Here is a 19,088-nt window from a genome sequence, read left to right on the forward strand (position 1 = left end):
AGGATTTCACTCTTAGACAAATATTTAGAAATTTTATTGGAAAAGTTCACAATACTACTAGGCAAAACTGTTTTGGTTTTGATTTATCCACAGTCAGTAAGCATACCATAGATTAAAATACTCATTAAATTTAATACTAAATATTTTTTATTTTATCCTATTGTTTTCTAATTGCATAGGTATATTAATAATAATGGTGAATTATATGTTCAGCAATATGCACTACTTTATCAGTCAAATTTTAAATCAACACACATATCTTGTGAATATCATCTTGCTGAAGTTACATCTCAATCTGGCAATGTTTGTGTTCTGACAACTACAGGAAAAATTTTGTATAGAACTGGCATAACTGTATATAAAACTGAAGGATCTGGATGGAAAGAAATAAGGTAAAAAATGATTACAATTAAAAATAATATTTTAAATCTTATGCTTTATTGATAAACATAATTTTATTATTATGATATATTTTAATAGGTTAATGGAAAATATGATAGTTAAAACTTGTGCTCTTGGATGTAAGGATTTATTATGGATTATCGATAATCATTGTAAAGTTTGGTTTCACCCTAATATTTCAAAAGTTGTCACATCTGAAACAAATTGTAAATGGTGGCAAGTAAGTGTGTTTTATTAAATTACAGGTTGTCCTTGTTTTACACCAGTGATGCATTCCTGGAAGAGGCAACGTAAACAGAATTGACACAAAATGAATCCATTTTATTATGGAATAAATATGGATGATTCCAGGTATCCACAAATGTACTGTATTTTTTTTTCAATAGAAGCATGTTTAATTTTTGCAAAATTTTTACTAATATAAAATAATACAGAAACTATAACATTTATTTATAGTTGAAATTGACAATGCAATTTGTGAGCCCGTGGATTTTTACAGGGCTTTTAATGTTAATTGTTTTCAAAATGTAAATATCTTCGTTAGAAAAAAACAGAGAAGTAGAAATTAGATCAGAGGTCACTGGTTATAGTAACAAGTCAGTGGAAAAGTAGACAAGTGGCTGTCAAGATTGCACCGTCATCATCAACAAAGGTTGATCACGTGTTAGATTTCCCATGACAATCATATAAAAGGTGTGAGCCACCGGAAGTTTGAGAGTTCGCACATGGAAGTTATATTTGGTTTTAGTGGTTCCTCGTCTCCCGTATCTCCATACAACAGACTCAACCTAGTCCTCGGAGAAGACACCAGTAGAAGATATTGACAACGCCCAATGCTTTCATAAAGAACTGTTATCACCGCATATAGCACTTGTCCAACTTTAGAGGTAATTATCAGTGGACTGCGAACTCTCTCTCTCGTAACGGAAGTAGGCATAGCTGTCATAGAATAGATTAAGCAGTTGTCAATCACAGACTTTGTTATCTAATGTTAATCACATCTAGCCTATATAACTTAGAGATATATTCTTGTAACTCTGTGTAGCCTCCTCTATTTTAGTGTTAGCCATATAATAAACCTTTATTTCATTATTTTGTTAAACCTGTCTCCTGTCTGTGAAAGGACACCTGCCAACTTGCTCACCTCCCTCACCACTCAATAAAAAGCCATCCAAAATGACAATGTGGGCAGTCTTTGCAGACTGTTGCCGAGTAAGTGGTCAGTAGGGATTAACCCTTGGCTCACAGTATCTCACAAATTTTTATACCACTGCTGTGTTGGTTTCCTTGGTAGTGCTGCTAGATGCAACATCATTTCTTCAATAATGGTCCTGGTTGAGGGTCATCCATCAATGACAGGCTAGCTGAGGATTATGTACTTTCATTAAATATGAATCCTTGCTGCTTGATAACCTTTTTTTTATCTCTCTGAGAATTTCATAATAAGGCTTCATTTGTACTCCTTACAAAATCATTTCACTCTCAGTCAGGATCTATCTCAAAATACTCTTCAATCAATGAGGTGGCATAGCGAAAAATTATGTAAGGATGTCAGTAATTATTATCTTCAGAGCCGTAACTAGGATTTTGGATGCCTATGGCCAAGAATAAAAATGGTGCATTTTTAATTTTTACTATTAAAAATAATAATTTTATTCTAAAAAATGCAGTGGTAAAAAATTATCTAATGACATTTAAATACTATATAAATATAAAAATTTTTTTGTGTTATTAATTTTGAATACATATTATTTTGAAACCTCGTTGGCGTTTTTATTAAATTGGTGCCTATGGCGGGGGCCACATTGACCATACCCTAGTTAAGGCTTTGATTAAATTATCTTTACAACATATTCTGGTTCATCATCATTTATCTCCTCCTTTATTTGTGTGTCTAAATGTTCTACCAAATTTGCTAATTCTTCTATATAATATTTAGCATTTGAAAAATATATTCTATCCATTGTGGGAAAAATTTTTAAGAACTTTTTGTGAAAAAAATTGAAACCAATGTTGTTATGAATTAGCATAAATCAAACCAGTGTAAAATGAGGACAGCCTGTATTATAAATTAAAATATCAATAATTTTTTTAATAAATAAACATTAATATAGAATTTTAAACATTAATTTATAAATAATTAATCATTATTTATAAAAATTAATACTAAATTAGATTTATTATAAAAATATGTATTAATTTATATATTTTTTAAATGTAACTTTAGCATATTAGATGTGTAAGTTCTAATATCTGGGAATGGAATATTTGACATCCAGAGATTCCATTCCCAGATATTAGAACTTATGCATCTAATATGCTATTCTTCCTTTCTTTGATGGTTAAACTTACAATTGTAACTTTATCAAGAGGTTACATGAATACCTGATACAAAATTTTCTTAATCATTAATGAATTTATCATCTTTATTCTTTCTAAATTATTCTTTACTTATAAATTCTGGCAATATGTATTAATACATTTGATTGTAATTTTACACATACAACTTGCATAGCTGAACTATTTTAATTTAAAGTGCTAATTATATATTGTTATTAACCTTTTACTTTAGCAACTTGAATTTTTTAGTGTGCAGTCAAACTTTGGTTTACGAACTTAATTCATTCCTAAAAGTTGTTCAAAAACTGATTTGTTTTCAAACCAAAACAAATTTTCCCATAAGAAACAATGTAAAATGAATTAATCTGTTCCCAACCCACAAAACAAAGCCCTTTTTTTTTTTACCTTTTTAACAGCATTTCATGCATAAAAATGCCTACAAGTGCAATATAATATTATCTATCTTTATATATATATTAAAGGCAAAATGTTTCTTCACTGCCAATTGAAAGCAAAACTAACACTTTACAAAAAGTGCTATGGAGATTTGATTCTGCCTGGATGAAATATAACCAAATCAATCTAGATAGATAATAAGTATTTTATCCACACTTTCTGAAATATTATGTTTCAATTGCTTTCATTTAAATTTAAATTTTAATTAATTAATTAATTAATTTTGATTTTATTTTTAATTTTAGTTTCAGTTTTGGTGTAAAAACCAAAGTTTTAATTATTATTTTGTTATTTTTAATTTTAATTAACTGGCTATTTAGTATTAATATATCTTATATTAAAAATTAATACAATCACCACGATATTACTGGTATACAATTAAATAAATAAGCAATTACCTATAAATGGATGAAAACGTTTGTTTAAAAGAGAGTTAATTGCTGGTTTATAGGTACTTGCTTATTTATTTAAACATTTATATTATAAAATATAATATATTAAAAAATTTTTGTTGTTTAATTTGAGTTAAACATCTTTAAATATGAATTATTTAATAATAATCCATGAAACCTTGTTTTTACAAGTGTTATGTCCGTAACAAACTCCACAAACGCTTTCGACCTCCACCGAGGTCTGCTTCAGGTGGTGACTGACTGTGTTTCCTCCTGACCGTCGCAATGATGACGCCCGAGATGTAAATAACTGTGTGTTTCAGGTTTCACCCCTCTGCCTGTCCCAGTTCTAATTCTTTGAACAAATACCTCCACACCTGTGCGATTGTTTCACGATCTTTGAAGTTGATCAGGTGCCCCCACCTGATCAACTTCAGGTTAGCTTATAAATTTCCCAGGCCTCAGGGACAGGCGAAGGAGTAAAACCCGATACACACAATTATTTACATCTCGGGTGTCATCGTTGCGACGGTCAGGAGGAAACATAGTCAGTCACCACCTGAAGCACATACTCAGTGGAGGTCGAAAGCATTTGTGGAGTTTGTTACGGACATAACACTTGTAAAAAAAGGTTTCGTGGATTGTTATTACTCAACGCAGTGTTAAGTTGTTGGAAGTCATTTTGAATTATTTAAATACGAAATACGATGTAATTTATATTATGTGTATGTCAATTAACACAGTTTTTATTAATTAGATTTAAATTGAATTGTGATACGTATTGAAAACTGGAAGTAGTATCTTACCTGCATGCACATTAAAATCTAATTTGAGTAACATCACCATTGATGATTTGTGTCATGACATCTAAAAATAGGCTAATCTCAGTGCTGAATTGGAAGTCCTGTCATCTGTCAATTGGTCGGGCCGTTGACTTTTTTTAACATAGGAAGTATAGGAAGTTGACCATTGGTGGCCAACTTTGCAGAGTAGCATGTTCAGAAATTGAGTTATTGTACGTAAGCCAGAGCAAATATGGCATTCAAAATTTTGTTTGTAAAACAGTTTTGTTTAAATTGTATGTAAACAGGGGTGTTCATAACTTAAGATTTGCCTGTACTATCAATTTTTATAACTTTTTGACAATTCTATTGAACAAAATTAGATTTTTCATTTAGAGGTAATTTTTGGAATAGAATTCTTTTTATGTTGTTTTTTTTCTTTCAAACATATTTTTATAAAATTGTTAATTTTTTAAGCATTTTGAAAACTAGCTTCTTTATAGAAATGTCAAAATATAAAATTTTAATTTAAAATATCTTACATTTAAAGGCATTATATTATAATTAAAGTTATTTTATGTTTTTAGATTGATATGAGTGATTTATTGTTTCAAGATAATAATCAAATGAGGATGATAAAAGATTTAGCATCATCAAGCATGTTATGCATGTTATCGAGTTCAAACATACCATGGAATGGTAAAACTTCAAATTTACATTCCTATATTACCACCAATGAAAAAGGTGTTTGGTATTATGAATTACCTAGTAAAACTATTTTTTCAAATAGGAAAGAGATAATTGGTAAGAATATTCATAAAATATTTCCATTTATAAATTTTAAATGTTTACTATAGGAGAACATTTTTTAAATCCATCTAATCAAAGTTTACAGATATTTCCATTGCTAATAAAAATTAGAAGTCTATATTACTTAAATAAGATATGTAGATTTTATAGTATGTATATTACATTATAAAATTTCAAACATTTTTTAAATATAAAATTTAATAATCTTATTTCATAAGAATGTCATTCTGTGACAATAAGCAAATAGTTTTTAATGCTATAAAATGATAGTATAAGGTTTTCCATGCTGTGTTTATAAGTTGGTCATTTCATGATGACGTCAAGTGATCTTTGGCTTGATCAGTGGCCAGTTGGTGAATTTTGTGTTAATTTTCCCAATGTACCTTTTTGAAAGTTATGAAACTGAAACATGGGTACAGATGGAGTGGATACACTTGACAAATAATTTGACAATAAAATGAAAATTTTATTGCTCATCCATGGAAGGATTATACTCTCCCACACACACCTTATGAATTTCATGCAAATTGTAATTTTGGCTAACTCATAGGGAGACAGAGAGAGAGAGTTACAAATGCTTATTACCATAAGCATTGGATCAGTTTAATTAATTAATTAAGCATGTGTGTCAGCATTGATATGGCTCTTCTTCTTCACTAGAAGTCCAGGTCGCTTTCCTCCATCCCACTCTGTTCCTATTGGTCTTTCCTCCATTCTTTGGCGAAGATTCTTTGGGTGATTCAGCTGTTGCATCAGTATCCAAAATTTCCCACTAAGTATTACTCCTTCATCAGAGTCCAGCAAGAACTCTTGGTTAATCTACTAGGAACATTTGGTTTCCTACCTTAGTTTTTTGTAGACTCTGGGATTATCAATTTTAGCCAATCTGGCTTTGCTTCAATGAATTATCTGAATTATTTAGACAATTACCTTCTCACATGAATTTTGTGTTTATTTGATTCATTAGGTTGTTGATAGCTTTGATTTGCCCATTTTTGGCAGAATTATTGCTCTCTGGTAGGGTTAAAATCAGGACTTAATAGTGATAAAACAATATTTGTTTTAATTTGTCCAGTAATAATAATAAAATTAACTCAGAAAATTATTGATATTATTTTCTGTGTAATTTTGTTTAAAATATTTATAATCTTTTAAACATGATTTGTCAGGAGTTTCACTTACTTTAATATTTTAATTTTGTAATACATCATCAACTTTTTTAGAACTTTGACATGAGCCAATGATTTTAATATTTATTTGAACCATTAATGTTTCTTTCTTTTAATTTTTGATTGGAATTTCAAATTAGCTTATAATCTATCGCATCACATATTCAACACTTCTGTTCAAATTATCTTTTAAACACAGATAACCTGCAGGTTATCCATATGAAATTACAGTATTATATGATAAACTGTGCTTTTAAATTTGTCTTGCTCAGGAATTGACTATTATATTTTGAATATGTATTTTAATATAATATTGTCATATAAACCATTTTTATAATATTTCTGATTAATTAAATTGATAAATTAATTTTTTGAAACAAATAGGACATCATTGGAAAAAAATTCCTTTAGGAACAACAGAGATTTCATATAATTTGAAATATATTTCTGCAGAAAGTTCAACTTCTGAAAAAGGTATTTTTTAATCAATTTATAAACTTTGACTTTGTTTTTAATTTTTTAAAATAAACTTTTCTATGTTAAAGCCATTCAGATTTATTTAAAAATGTGCCATGTGTTTAACAAATTAATTTGTATGTGTCATTCTAAATATAATCAATAATACTAGCCAAATTAACTAGATAACTAGATTATATTTGTAATCTTTTTATTCAGAAGATGCCATTTATTATGTAAGATAATTGTTCTAAAACAAAATGACAGCACATTTAATTCTGCTAATGTACAATTGAAAAAAATGAAGAATTATGATGATAATTGAATTCCAAATTATTGTAGCTAAACATAATCGAGGTGTAGCTAAACATAATTGAGGTTTTGAGAAAAAAGCCAGCTCCATTTTTTTTGGATCTGGATCATAAAGGCTGTGAATATGGCTGATTTTGAAACTAACCTCCAATTTTTATCTCTATTTTTCTGTGATTAGTGTAGAAATCTATAACAATCATCATAGAAAAGAGCAGAAAAATATGTAAGATCAAGTGCTTAGCTAACTTTTTGAAAAATGGACTTAGCTGTGTTTTTGAAACTGTATTCCTCAGTTATCCTTTCAAATTAGATAAAAGAGTTAAAACTTCCTTAATTTGTATAATTGTAAAATTGTCATTTACTATATTTGAGAAATGGATCACCGAATAGTTGTTTTAAGTGAATAAAAAAGTGTTAAAGGTGCATAAATTACAGATGCACAATTAGAAATGTTTTCAGTTATTATTATTACAAATTATGATGAAATTAAAATATTAAGCAAATATCATTTTTCAAGCAAATATAATTTTGAAAATTTTTTGTAAACTGTTAAACTTTCATTGGACTATTTTGTTTTCTGATTTTATACAGTTTTCTTTATTATTAAAGCATTTCCTGTTTAAAAAAAATGTCCATATAAAACCAGCATGTCTATTGCATAGTTAGAGTATTGATCCAGGTTATAACATAGACATCATCCATCAAAATATTATTTTCAATAATAAAAAATAGATTGAAATACCTGTAGAAAAAAATTATTTTTGAAGTTATTTTTAATACAGTATGTATACATGTTTGTGTAGTGAATTAATTTATAAATATAGTAGAGCGTTGTTTATCCGAATCAATTGGGGACTGGGGTTGTTCGAATAACTTATTTTTCGGATAACCAATTATGTACGGGAAAATATATTAATTTATCCCGTGTTGAAATTTTTCTCCGTTGCGTGTCGCTTCGAGTTGAATTTTCGTCGATGTTAAGCCTAACAAAGACTATTGTATCGTTAAAAATTATTTTTTTATTTTGTACAAACAAAATAAATATATTAAAAAATATAAAAACAATAAAAAATTATACTTATGAAGTTAATTTAGTATAAAAAACGTAAAATATTTGAGTAGCCGAAGACATAGCCAAAGATTACGGCGCCACAGCACTGGCGAAAATTTAAATTTGTCGACTGAAATTCCTTCGGATAACTGACCTTCGGATAAACGACGCTCTACTGTATATGAAAACATACCCAATTGTGTACATTGACGAAAATATTTATTAGTTATCAAAGATTATTTGCATTTATTTTTTATTATATACTGTGTAAAGTTTTTTAATATCAGTTATTTTCTCATTTTTCCTTTTATATTAATTTGTTTTCTTTCATAACATTACTGCATGCCATTCCTTGTCCTTCATAACTTTTTGAACTAGAAAATATCTTGCTGAAATTTCAAACATATATGAGAGATTCTAAATTAAATTTCTGAAATGATTAAAATTTTGTATTATTTGTATAAAATATTTTAAAAAATAATTTATGATAATAGGTGATGATTAACTGTTAAGTGATTTTTTTATGATATTCCAGTTTTAAAGAATGTTTTTATCAGCAGTCTTTCATAGCTAACTGACTATTAGCATTTTATCTAAAGCATTACGAATAAAACTTAAACTGGTTAAACATATTCATTTGGCTAAATTATTAATAAACAAATAACATTCGAAATAAAAATTATAAATTATTCATTAAAAAGGTAAACAGTAAAAATTGTTTGACATTGGAAGTGTGAGATAAGCAGAGGGTCACGGGTGAATCCTAATGACCACTTAATCTGCACAAGATCATGAGATCCGATCTCTACGTCAATGAATGGCTAACCTATGAGTGTCAATAAGGATCTAGATTGTAAAATCAAGATCCATGTCAGGATGTTGACACCAGTTAAACTATTATTTCGCGGTTTAATTCACTATTTTTCTATTTCAATTAGTAGTGCTTGTTTGAGTAGGGAGACACATGAGTAAGTGATAGGAGTCCAAGGAAACTAGAATCAAGTCCCATTAACAAATTAACAAATATTTTAACAAATAACAAAGAATACAAATGAACAAACTAAAATATATCTATCTATGATTAATCCTTAAATTAGGTCCCTAAAGAGTGAGAGAGAGAGTTTATAAACGATATTGTATTATATCACATCTGTGATAACTTGACTTATGCGATTCATAATCTTGGGCGGAAGTTACTTGTATGAGGAACTATGGCACTTAGTTAAACAAAGACATGCTGAAGAGCTGAATTGCCCTGAGTTTAGTGCGTATCTTTTATTTATACTCCCCTTCTCCTCCAATAGAGATTAAGGATTAAGAGCATCTGACTGGGTGTGGTTGATGAGTCTTTCGAGTTAGTCAGCCCTTTTAGTCATGGGAGATAAAAATCTCTATCAGGAACTTACTGTCAACATAGGATACATTTATTCCTTGTTCTCTTTGATGTTTTTGCTTTGATAAAAATTTTTTGAAATATATTATTTAATTTTTAAAAGATTTTCTATATTATCTTGAATATTTTATCCCAAAATATTCTGAATCTCACAGAAGCACTTGTCATATTCATCAGATTCATGTTCTACTTACAAATAAAATAACTTGTGAGGCTTTGCAATAGTATTCTTTGAAATCAGTTTAGTTGACTTTAATATTTTTAAAATATATCTAGATTAATCTTCACTTATTATTATGACTCCAATTATTATGGTAGTGCATACCATCTTCTTGATACACGAAGGAATGTTTTCAAAGTCCTGATTCTAAGATCAGTGGCTGATACTTTTAAGAGATATTCTTCATCCACATTTCCAATATCCCAAAATTATAGCTATCATTCCTTAAATTAACTATATTTTAAATATTTATTTTTATCTTTCAGGTGGTATTTGGGGACTGTTAAAAAATAATGATATATTACATTTTTCTAATGAAACTGAAAAACCGTTGATACTTAAGCCACCTGATTTGCGTGATAAAATTAGTTGTTTAACATCAGCTCCAGAAGCATTATGGATATTAACATCACTAGGTAAAATTTTTATAATAAATGAAATTTTTTGTACCAATCTGGAAGAAATTAATTGGAAAAAATTAGATTTATCACAGTTGGGTAAGTATATTTTATATTAATAGTTTTACAGTGTAATTTTTTGATTTTTTTATTAACCATTTTAATGATAATATTCACAATAAATGTTTTATTTATAGATTTAAATATTGAATTGTCATAATCATTCCTTCTTTAAGGAAGAACTATTCTTAGCTTGAAATTTTGATTAACAATTTGTTTAATTAATTAATAATTATACCAGTGGAAAATACAGAATAGCCTTTTTTAAACTTTATTATATTTTGGGAATACACACTATAAATCTAGAATGCAATATTAAATTTGCAAAACTTAATTATAAAAATTTTACCATAAGTAGGTCTAAATAGAAGTAACTATTTTATATATTACTAGAAATGAATCATATACAATGACAGTTACAAAACACATCATGCAAAAAAACAAAGTAAAATAGAAATACAATATAATAGGCTTTCATATCATACTAAATAAATGATGAAAATGCATAAAATAAATTTGATAAGATGAAGTATTAATTTTTTAATTACTTACTTGATAGAATTAATATTTCTGCAGTATTTATGATCATCATCAACAGAAAATTTGACCATAATTCACTGTACTTTGATATTGACCACTGATCAATTATCTAAATGCTTTTTGTTACTCATATTGAAAAATTCTAAAGTAATATTCTAAACTTAAAAAAAAAAAAATTATAAATTCAAATTAAAACAATATAGTAATTTGATGAAACATTCATAAACAAATGTATTCATTTATATTTAATATCAAACATTATTATTTGATATTTAAAACATAAACTATTTTAAGTGATTATTTTGCAAGAAATTAAATAAGATTATTTTTCAATTAATAAGAAGTTTATCTTAAAATGCATATGGCTGTTTGCAACTTATTAGGTTATGCATGCAATCTTCAGCAGATGGAAATAAAAGTGTAATGGTAGTAAAAAGTGAAAAGGATTTTGCCATAGATTTTTCTATGGGAAATCCTTTTCCAAAACTTCTTGAAAATGGAAGCAGATAGAACAAAACAGCTTTCTGTATTAGAATTCTATTTAATTCTTCTATTAATGTAGAATTTTGAAAATCAAATTTGTTAATTTTCTATGATTTTAAAAATTCATAGAAAATTAATGCATTCAACTTTCAAAATTTTGAACTGTACATTAATAGAAAAATTAAATAGAATTCTAATGCAGAAAACTGTTTGATTCTGTCTGCTTTCATTTTCAAGAAGTTTTGGAAAAGGATTTTCACATTGAAAAGCAGTACCCTTTTACTGCCATCTGCTGGAGATCACATGCGTAATCAGAGTTTACAATTAGCTTTAAAATAGCATCAGTTTGCTTTAGGGAATTAAATTGACTTTTGGAATATTTATCCATTGTCAACATAACATATTGTATTAAAGAAACTTTATTAGCTTATTATAATATCGACTTCAAATTTAAATAATACCTAATTTTCAGCTATAATTTTATGAAATATAAAATTTTTTTGTGAAATATAAAAAGAATCTGATGACTATTTTAAGATTTTCATCTTAATAATCTAACACATTGTTACTTTAAAAATATTATACTGGATATAAGTGATTAAAAATATTTTGTACATATGTTTCTATCCAAAGTCTATTTATCTATTAGTTTTGCCCAATAATATTTTGTACATTAGCTTTTCTGTTCACTATATGCTTGTATCTAGCATAATAATTTATTCAATGATTAATAATTTCTAAGAAGCATTATAATAATTGTTTTTGTCTTCATATTAATAGTTTCTTTTGTATAATACGTTGAATAAAAAAATTTTAATGATTTCAAAATTATATATGTTACCGGCCAAACCCGATTTCAGGCCAAACTAGTTTGTCCTACGCGTCAGGATATACTAGTTTATACTAGGATAATCTAGTTTGGCCTAGGCCGAACTGATTTATTTACTACAAATAGGTGCCAGTGTAAAATAAATTTTGTGTAATTCAAAATGCCACCACAGTACACCCAGTGGTTAAAGTGTACCTAGGTAACCCTAATGGCGGTGCTTCGGTTAGGTTGGTTTGGTTAGTTAACTACATTTTTAGTAGACGTTTCCTTTTTTTCCTTTTGTTCAAGAACTATCATGAATCAATAACTAGTGAATTAAACAATGGGTGGCCTGCCAATGGCTCCCCTCTGGGAGGAGTCCGTCAGAAGCACGAACAGTCCGAAGTGCCACCATTGGGGTTACCTAGGTACACTTTAACTCATCTTGTAAAAATAAATAAAAGATTAAATATTTTATATGTTACACTAAGAAACACAAACAAGTTCATTTTTAATTTTAGTTTGACTTTAAAAGTTATTTTTATTATTTCGTTTGAATTTTTGAAAATATTTTCGAAAGTTAATTACCTTTAAAAGTGCATGGCTTAATAAAAAAAATACAAACTGATAAGTACTGATTAGCTTATTTTATTTTATAGTTTTGTACAAGTGTTGTGTCACTTCTAATCAATACCGTTCTTTAAAATTAAGTAGACTATGTTTGAATAAATATTGTTCATCTAATTGATTGCCTTTTAATTTTATTTTAACCATTAATATACTTAAATCAGGCCTGGCCAACCCGTGGCCCATCACATTAAATTGTGTGGCACACTAAGTGACATTATATATCTATTAAAACTTTTGTTTTCCATTTTGTGTATACCAAAACAATTAAATAAATGAAAATTTGCATGTGTCATTGTTATAATGTGCAAGTGCGAGTACGAACTCTTGGTATAACAATGAAATCTTATTCATTTTGTATTTGTTTTACAAGCATGTTTGCCTAAATTGTGGCACATTGTAATGTTACACTTGATCAAAGTGGCCTGCGAAACAATTTGGGTTGGCCAGGCCTGACTTAAATAATAATTCTAAATCAGTTCAGCCTAGGACAAACTAGTTAAGCCTAAAGTATTTAGGCCAAACTAGATTGTCCTAGGCTAAATTAGTATATCCTGACACGCATAGGATAAACTAGTTTGGCCTGAAATCAGGTTTGGCCAGTAACATATATATATCCAGAAAAAATTGTTTTATTAATATTTGATAATCATTATTTAGCCTTCAGTATTTAGATCAGAGATGAAAGTAACTTTAATTTTGTGTCAGGTAGCTAGAATATTTATACTCAGTAATAATTGGGTAACAGTACATTAACAATCTTAATTATAAAAAGTTTCAAATCAAGACTTTGAACTTGTAAGACTAGGTGCTGACATGCAATTTTTAGTTGACTGACTATTTAGTTGCATGAGTTACACCTAAAGACTCCTATGGGATTGCACCCACATGCAACAGTTCTGTCAATTGAATATTTGGTTTGTATCAACAATTCCACAACTATGATGAGATCTGCATGTTTAAATGTGTCCACACTTCCAAACTAAACAGTCCAACAACTCAGTTAAGTTTTGGTGTTTGCTATAATAGTGTTGGGAGAAGAAGCAAATTCATAATATTCATTATATTGTTTTTTGTTAAATTATGTTGTAAGATAGTTTATTAATTAATAAGTCATGTTTTGTGAATTTGTACAGTATATTTCTACTAACTGAGGTCGGAGAGCATTATTACTTAATAATATATATGTTTGCATATATTTTTTCCTCACTTTAGTTTTTTTCTTTGAATCTCTAGAACTTGCATACATGCACACACAAGATACCTCTTCAAAATCCATGATGATACAAGATAATTCAGATGCATGTATGTGCATGTTGTGGTTGGCTGATTGTTCAGTTGCTGTAGTAAGCATGTAATGACAATCAGTTGCTTGACTAAAAATTGTATATCAGCACCTAACTTAACTCGTAATTAAGAGTTACTTTTACTATAAAGTAATTAAAAGTCACTTCATTTTTCATATTCATTTATTTAATCTAACACAAAACCAAAATTGAACAAAATAGTTAATCAGAAAGCAAAATGAAAATCAAATGTAATGTGAAAATCTACACAAAAAAAAAAGATTAAAAAATGAATTTTATATTTAACCAAACAATTGCCATAATTTGGCTATAAATTTTCTATTATTAATGATTAGAAATTAAGTAATTTGGTATTAGAGGTAGATGTTAGGTGTCATCTCATATCTAAATTAAAAATAATCATTTTTTAATAATTTATTAAATAATTTAGAACCATTTGGAAGAAAAGAACTAGTCTCACTCTGGGTTAGTTCTTTTCTTCCAAACGGTTCTAAATTATTTAATAAATTATTAAAAGAAATTATAATTGTTTAGCATTGGTTGAAAAATATTATCTTATTATCTTATATATCTAATTCAATAAGAATTTACCCAGTTTTTATAAATGATAAAAGAAATACAATCATGGTATCGTTTTTCTTTTATCATTGACCTTCAGCACCATCACTGGAAAGATACAAAGTTTTGACATTTTATCTATTTTTTCATTAATATATTTGATAAAGAACATATTACTTCATTAACTCCTTTCTTTGCCTCTGTTTCAAGCTACTAAAACATAGTTTACTTTGTTGATTTACCACTGTAAATACCAGAAACATACAACCAAAGTTGTCTTAAGTAAAACATTTTCTCTATAGTTTATTTGTGAACATCAATTGTGTTATCACAGTGTTAGTTTTTACAAAATTTCTTGTTGGACTCCAATATTGACCAATTCTGATGAGTTGGGTCTGTCTTCCAGTCCATGGAATATCTGGATCTTTATTTTACATGTGAAGGTGTGGAGCTAGGCCACTATTTTCCTTCCACAGATGCATGCATAGAATAGTGTTTTTGAACATGAAAATGTAAAATGCTACAATATGGGAGTTGGGCCCCTTATGGAATACATGATTCAATTATAACAAAATAGTAAGCAATTGTTATTTTGTTACAAAACCTTAAAAACAAAAGCAAATAACAATCAAGTGGAAGAGAGGATAGAAATTTTTAAAACTGGAGGTCTGATGATGATGTAATTGTTTATAAATTTATGGTTTTCAGATCTGAGTTTGCATTTTGTGATTCTTTTTACTCCCAAAATATGTTAGAAAATGTATGTAAAGAGAAAGTAGTGACAAATTTCATCTAGAGACTGAATTTTAAAGTAAAATTTTTTCCTCTAAAATCAAAACTGCATACTCAGGACAACATGTGTACCAAATTTGGTTGAGATTTGTCCAATAATTGTTTCCATAGAGAGCTCTGAACACCTACTCTTTAAATATGATCATTATATTTTGAGTCACATACATAGAATGAAATATTTTAGAGGGAATATAAATAGACCTAAATAACATGGATTAAATAAACTGTAAAAAAGGCAAAGTTATTTTTTGAATCTGATGGAAGAAATATTACTGAATGAAATGTTTGTTTCCTACCTCAATATGTTTAAAATATAAAATAGCTAAATACAAAAATATTGTTATTCTTTTTATCACTATATCAGTGTATTTCTATTAAAATTGTTTTATTTTCAATTACCTGGTAATTGCAGGTAATTGAAAATAAAACAATTTTAATCTGTGTAACTGTGAGTCTGCAATCTTGTACACCAGTATGATAGGTCCTATTAATAGAAATACACTGATATAGTGATAAAAAGAATAATTTTGATTAAATTAAGGACATAGATGCATATTAATTAAAAATATTGTTGTTTATTATGTTTTATTCTTTATATTTTTATACTTTTGCTATGCTTGTAGTCATCAGTTTTATATAAACTGTATTTCTTTTTTGTTTTCTGTCCAAAAGATGTCTGCCATATCTAATTTTTGTAGTCTGTTTTTATTGTTAATGAATTTTGTTATCTTTGAATACATTGCAGTTTATTAATAAATAAACACACTAAATAGAAAACTTTATAGTTGTTTAACAAGACAGAAAAGATGTAAACTTATTGGATAATTAATATTAAATTTGTAATATTGTATAATTAAACAAATAGAATTTAAATAAAACAGTGGCAGTTTTTTAAATTCTTTATTTCATTATAAATTTCAAAAATTATAGGAATAATAATTGTATTTATTATTGTGTTGTATCTTGATAAAATTAATTTATAAATATAATTTTTGTTTGTAAATAGCAAATATACACTTAGTTCACATAACTTGTGGGAAAAATACAGTTTGGGCTTGTGATAATGAAGGAATTTGTTATTTTCGTGCTGGACCTCTTACTTTATCTTCTGTTCGGACACTTAATCAAGCATGGATTCCTGTTGATTTAAATGCTGAACATGAAATGAAAGCTTTTGTACAGGTATAACTGAATATGTTATGTTTATATATATTTCATAGATATAAATTTTGTATTTGTTTATATTGTATAATTAAGTCAAAATATTTGCCTTATTAATTGATTGTAGGTGTAGATAAATATTAAAATATTTATTATTCTAATTAATTACTCTGACAAGATAGATTAATGAAAGTAAATCTATTTCTGTGACTGAAAGCAGAATCATGCAAAGAAAATAGATAACTAATTTTGAAACTTAAATTAAATAAAATAATGCTAAATATTTTTTAAACAAAAAAATAGTATATAAATAATAGAACAACTGACTCTTTGAATAATATTGTTGTTCTGCAACTAGCTAGTTGGCTCAAAAAATCATGGTTTTAAAATTTTATCTTCAGGCTAAAGAAGTTATTAAAAANTAGTTAATTTAGTATAAAAAACGTAAAATATTTGAGTAGCCGAAGACATAGCCAAAGATTACGGCGCCACAGCACTGGCGAAAATTTAAATTTGTCGACTGAAATTCCTTCGGATAACTGACCTTCAGATAAACGACGCTCTACTGTATATGAAAACATACCCAATTGTGTACATTGACGAAAATATTTATTAGTTATCAAAGATTATTTGCATTTATTTTTTATTATATACTGTGTAAAGTTTTTTAATATCAGTTATTTTCTCATTTTTCCTTTTATATTAATTTGTTTTCTTTCATAACATTACTGCATGCCATTCCTTGTCCTTCATAACTTTTTGAACTAGAAAATATCTTGCTGAAATTTCAAACATATATGAGAGATTCTAAATTAAATTTCTGAAATGATTAAAATTTTGTATTATTTGTATAAAATATTTTAAAAAATAATTTATGATAATAGGTGATGATTAACTGTTAAGTGATTTTTTTATGATATTCCAGTTTTAAAGAATGTTTTTATCAGCAGTCTTTCATAGCTAACTGACTATTAGCATTTTATCTAAAGCATTACGAATAAAACTTAAACTGGTTAAACATATTCATTTGGCTAAATTATTAATAAACAAATAACATTCGAAATAAAAATTATAAATTATTCATTAAAAAGGTAAACAGTAAAAATTGTTTGACATTGGAAGTGTGAGATAAGCAGAGGGTCACGGGTGAATCCTAATGACCACTTAATCTGCACAAGATCATGAGATCCGATCTCTACGTCAATGAATGGCTAACCTATGAGTGTCAATAAGGATCTAGATTGTAAAATCAAGATCCATGTCAGGATGTTGACACCAGTTAAACTATTATTTCGCGGTTTAATTCACTATTTTTCTATTTCAATTAGTAGTGCTTGTTTGAGTAGGGAGACACATGAGTAAGTGATAGGAGTCCAAGGAAACTAGAATCAAGTCCCATTAACAAATTAACAAATATTTTAACAAATAACAAAGAATACAAATGAACAAACTAAAATATATCTATCTATGATTAATCCTTAAATTAGGTCCCTAAAGAGTGAGAGAGAGAGTTTATAAACGATATTGTATTATATCACATCTGTGATAACTTGACTTATGCGATTCATAATCTTGGGCGGAAGTTACTTGTATGAGGAACTATGGCACTTAGTTAAACAAAGACATGCTGAAGAGCTGAATTGCCCTGAGTTTAGTGCGTATCTTTTATTTATACTCCCCTTCTCCTCCAATAGAGATTAAGGATTAAGAGCATCTGACTGGGTGTGGTTGATGAGTCTTTCGAGTTAGTCAGCCCTTTTAGTCATGGGAGATAAAAATCTCTATCAGGAACTTACTGTCAACATAGGATACATTTATTCCTTGTTCTCTTTGATGTTTTTGCTTTGATAAAAATTTTTTGAAATATATTATTTAATTTTTAAAAGATTTTCTATATTATCTTGAATATTTTATCCCAAAATATTCTGAATCTCACAGAAGCACTTGTCATATTCATCAGATTCATGTTCTACTTACAAATAAAATAACTTGTGAGGCTTTGCAATAGTATTCTTTGAAATCAGTTTAGTTGACTTTAATATTTTTAAAATATATCTAGATTAATCTTCACTTATTATTATGACTCCAATTATTATGGTAGTGCATACCATCTTCTTGATACACGAAGGAATGTTTTCAAAGTCCTGATTCTAAGATCAGTGGCTGATACTTTTAAGAGATATTCTTCATCCACATTTCCAATATCCCAAAATTATAGCTATCATTCCTTAAATTAACTATATTTTAAATATTTATTTTTATCTTTCAGGTGGTATTTGGGGACTGTTAAAAAATAATGATATATTACATTTTTCTAATGAAACTGAAAAACCGTTGATACTTAAGCCACCTGATTTGCGTGATAAAATTAGTTGTTTAACATCAGCTCCAGAAGCATTATGGATATTAACATCACTAGGTAAAATTTTTATAATAAATGAAATTTTTTGTACCAATCTGGAAGAAATTAATTGGAAAAAATTAGATTTATCACAGTTGGGTAAGTATATTTTATATTAATAGTTTTACAGTGTAATTTTTTGATTTTTTTATTAACCATTTTAATGATAA

The 19,088-nt window shown here is 27.6% G+C and overlaps 1 protein-coding gene across 1 annotated transcript in view; it reads left to right on the top strand.

Moving 5' to 3' along the window:
* The window catches only part of LOC111619220 (tectonin beta-propeller repeat-containing protein 2-like), a 73,426-nt gene that overhangs the window by 44,047 nt on the left and 10,291 nt on the right, over positions 1 to 19,088 (top strand). The window contains exons 7-13 of the mRNA XM_023360906.1: positions 180 to 392; positions 481 to 622; positions 4,960 to 5,176; positions 6,736 to 6,825; positions 10,050 to 10,280; positions 16,363 to 16,542; positions 18,757 to 19,017. Coding sequence (XP_023216674.1) covers positions 180 to 392; positions 481 to 622; positions 4,960 to 5,176; positions 6,736 to 6,825; positions 10,050 to 10,280; positions 16,363 to 16,542; positions 18,757 to 19,017 — 1,334 coding nt within the window. The remainder of the gene's footprint in view (positions 1 to 179; positions 393 to 480; positions 623 to 4,959; positions 5,177 to 6,735; positions 6,826 to 10,049; positions 10,281 to 16,362; positions 16,543 to 18,756; positions 19,018 to 19,088) is intronic.

Source organism: Centruroides sculpturatus, unplaced genomic scaffold (assembly GCF_000671375.1).
Source record: "Centruroides sculpturatus isolate CEXI.00-Female unplaced genomic scaffold, Cexi_2.0 scaffold114, whole genome shotgun sequence".
Taxonomy (NCBI): domain Eukaryota; kingdom Metazoa; phylum Arthropoda; class Arachnida; order Scorpiones; family Buthidae; genus Centruroides; species Centruroides sculpturatus.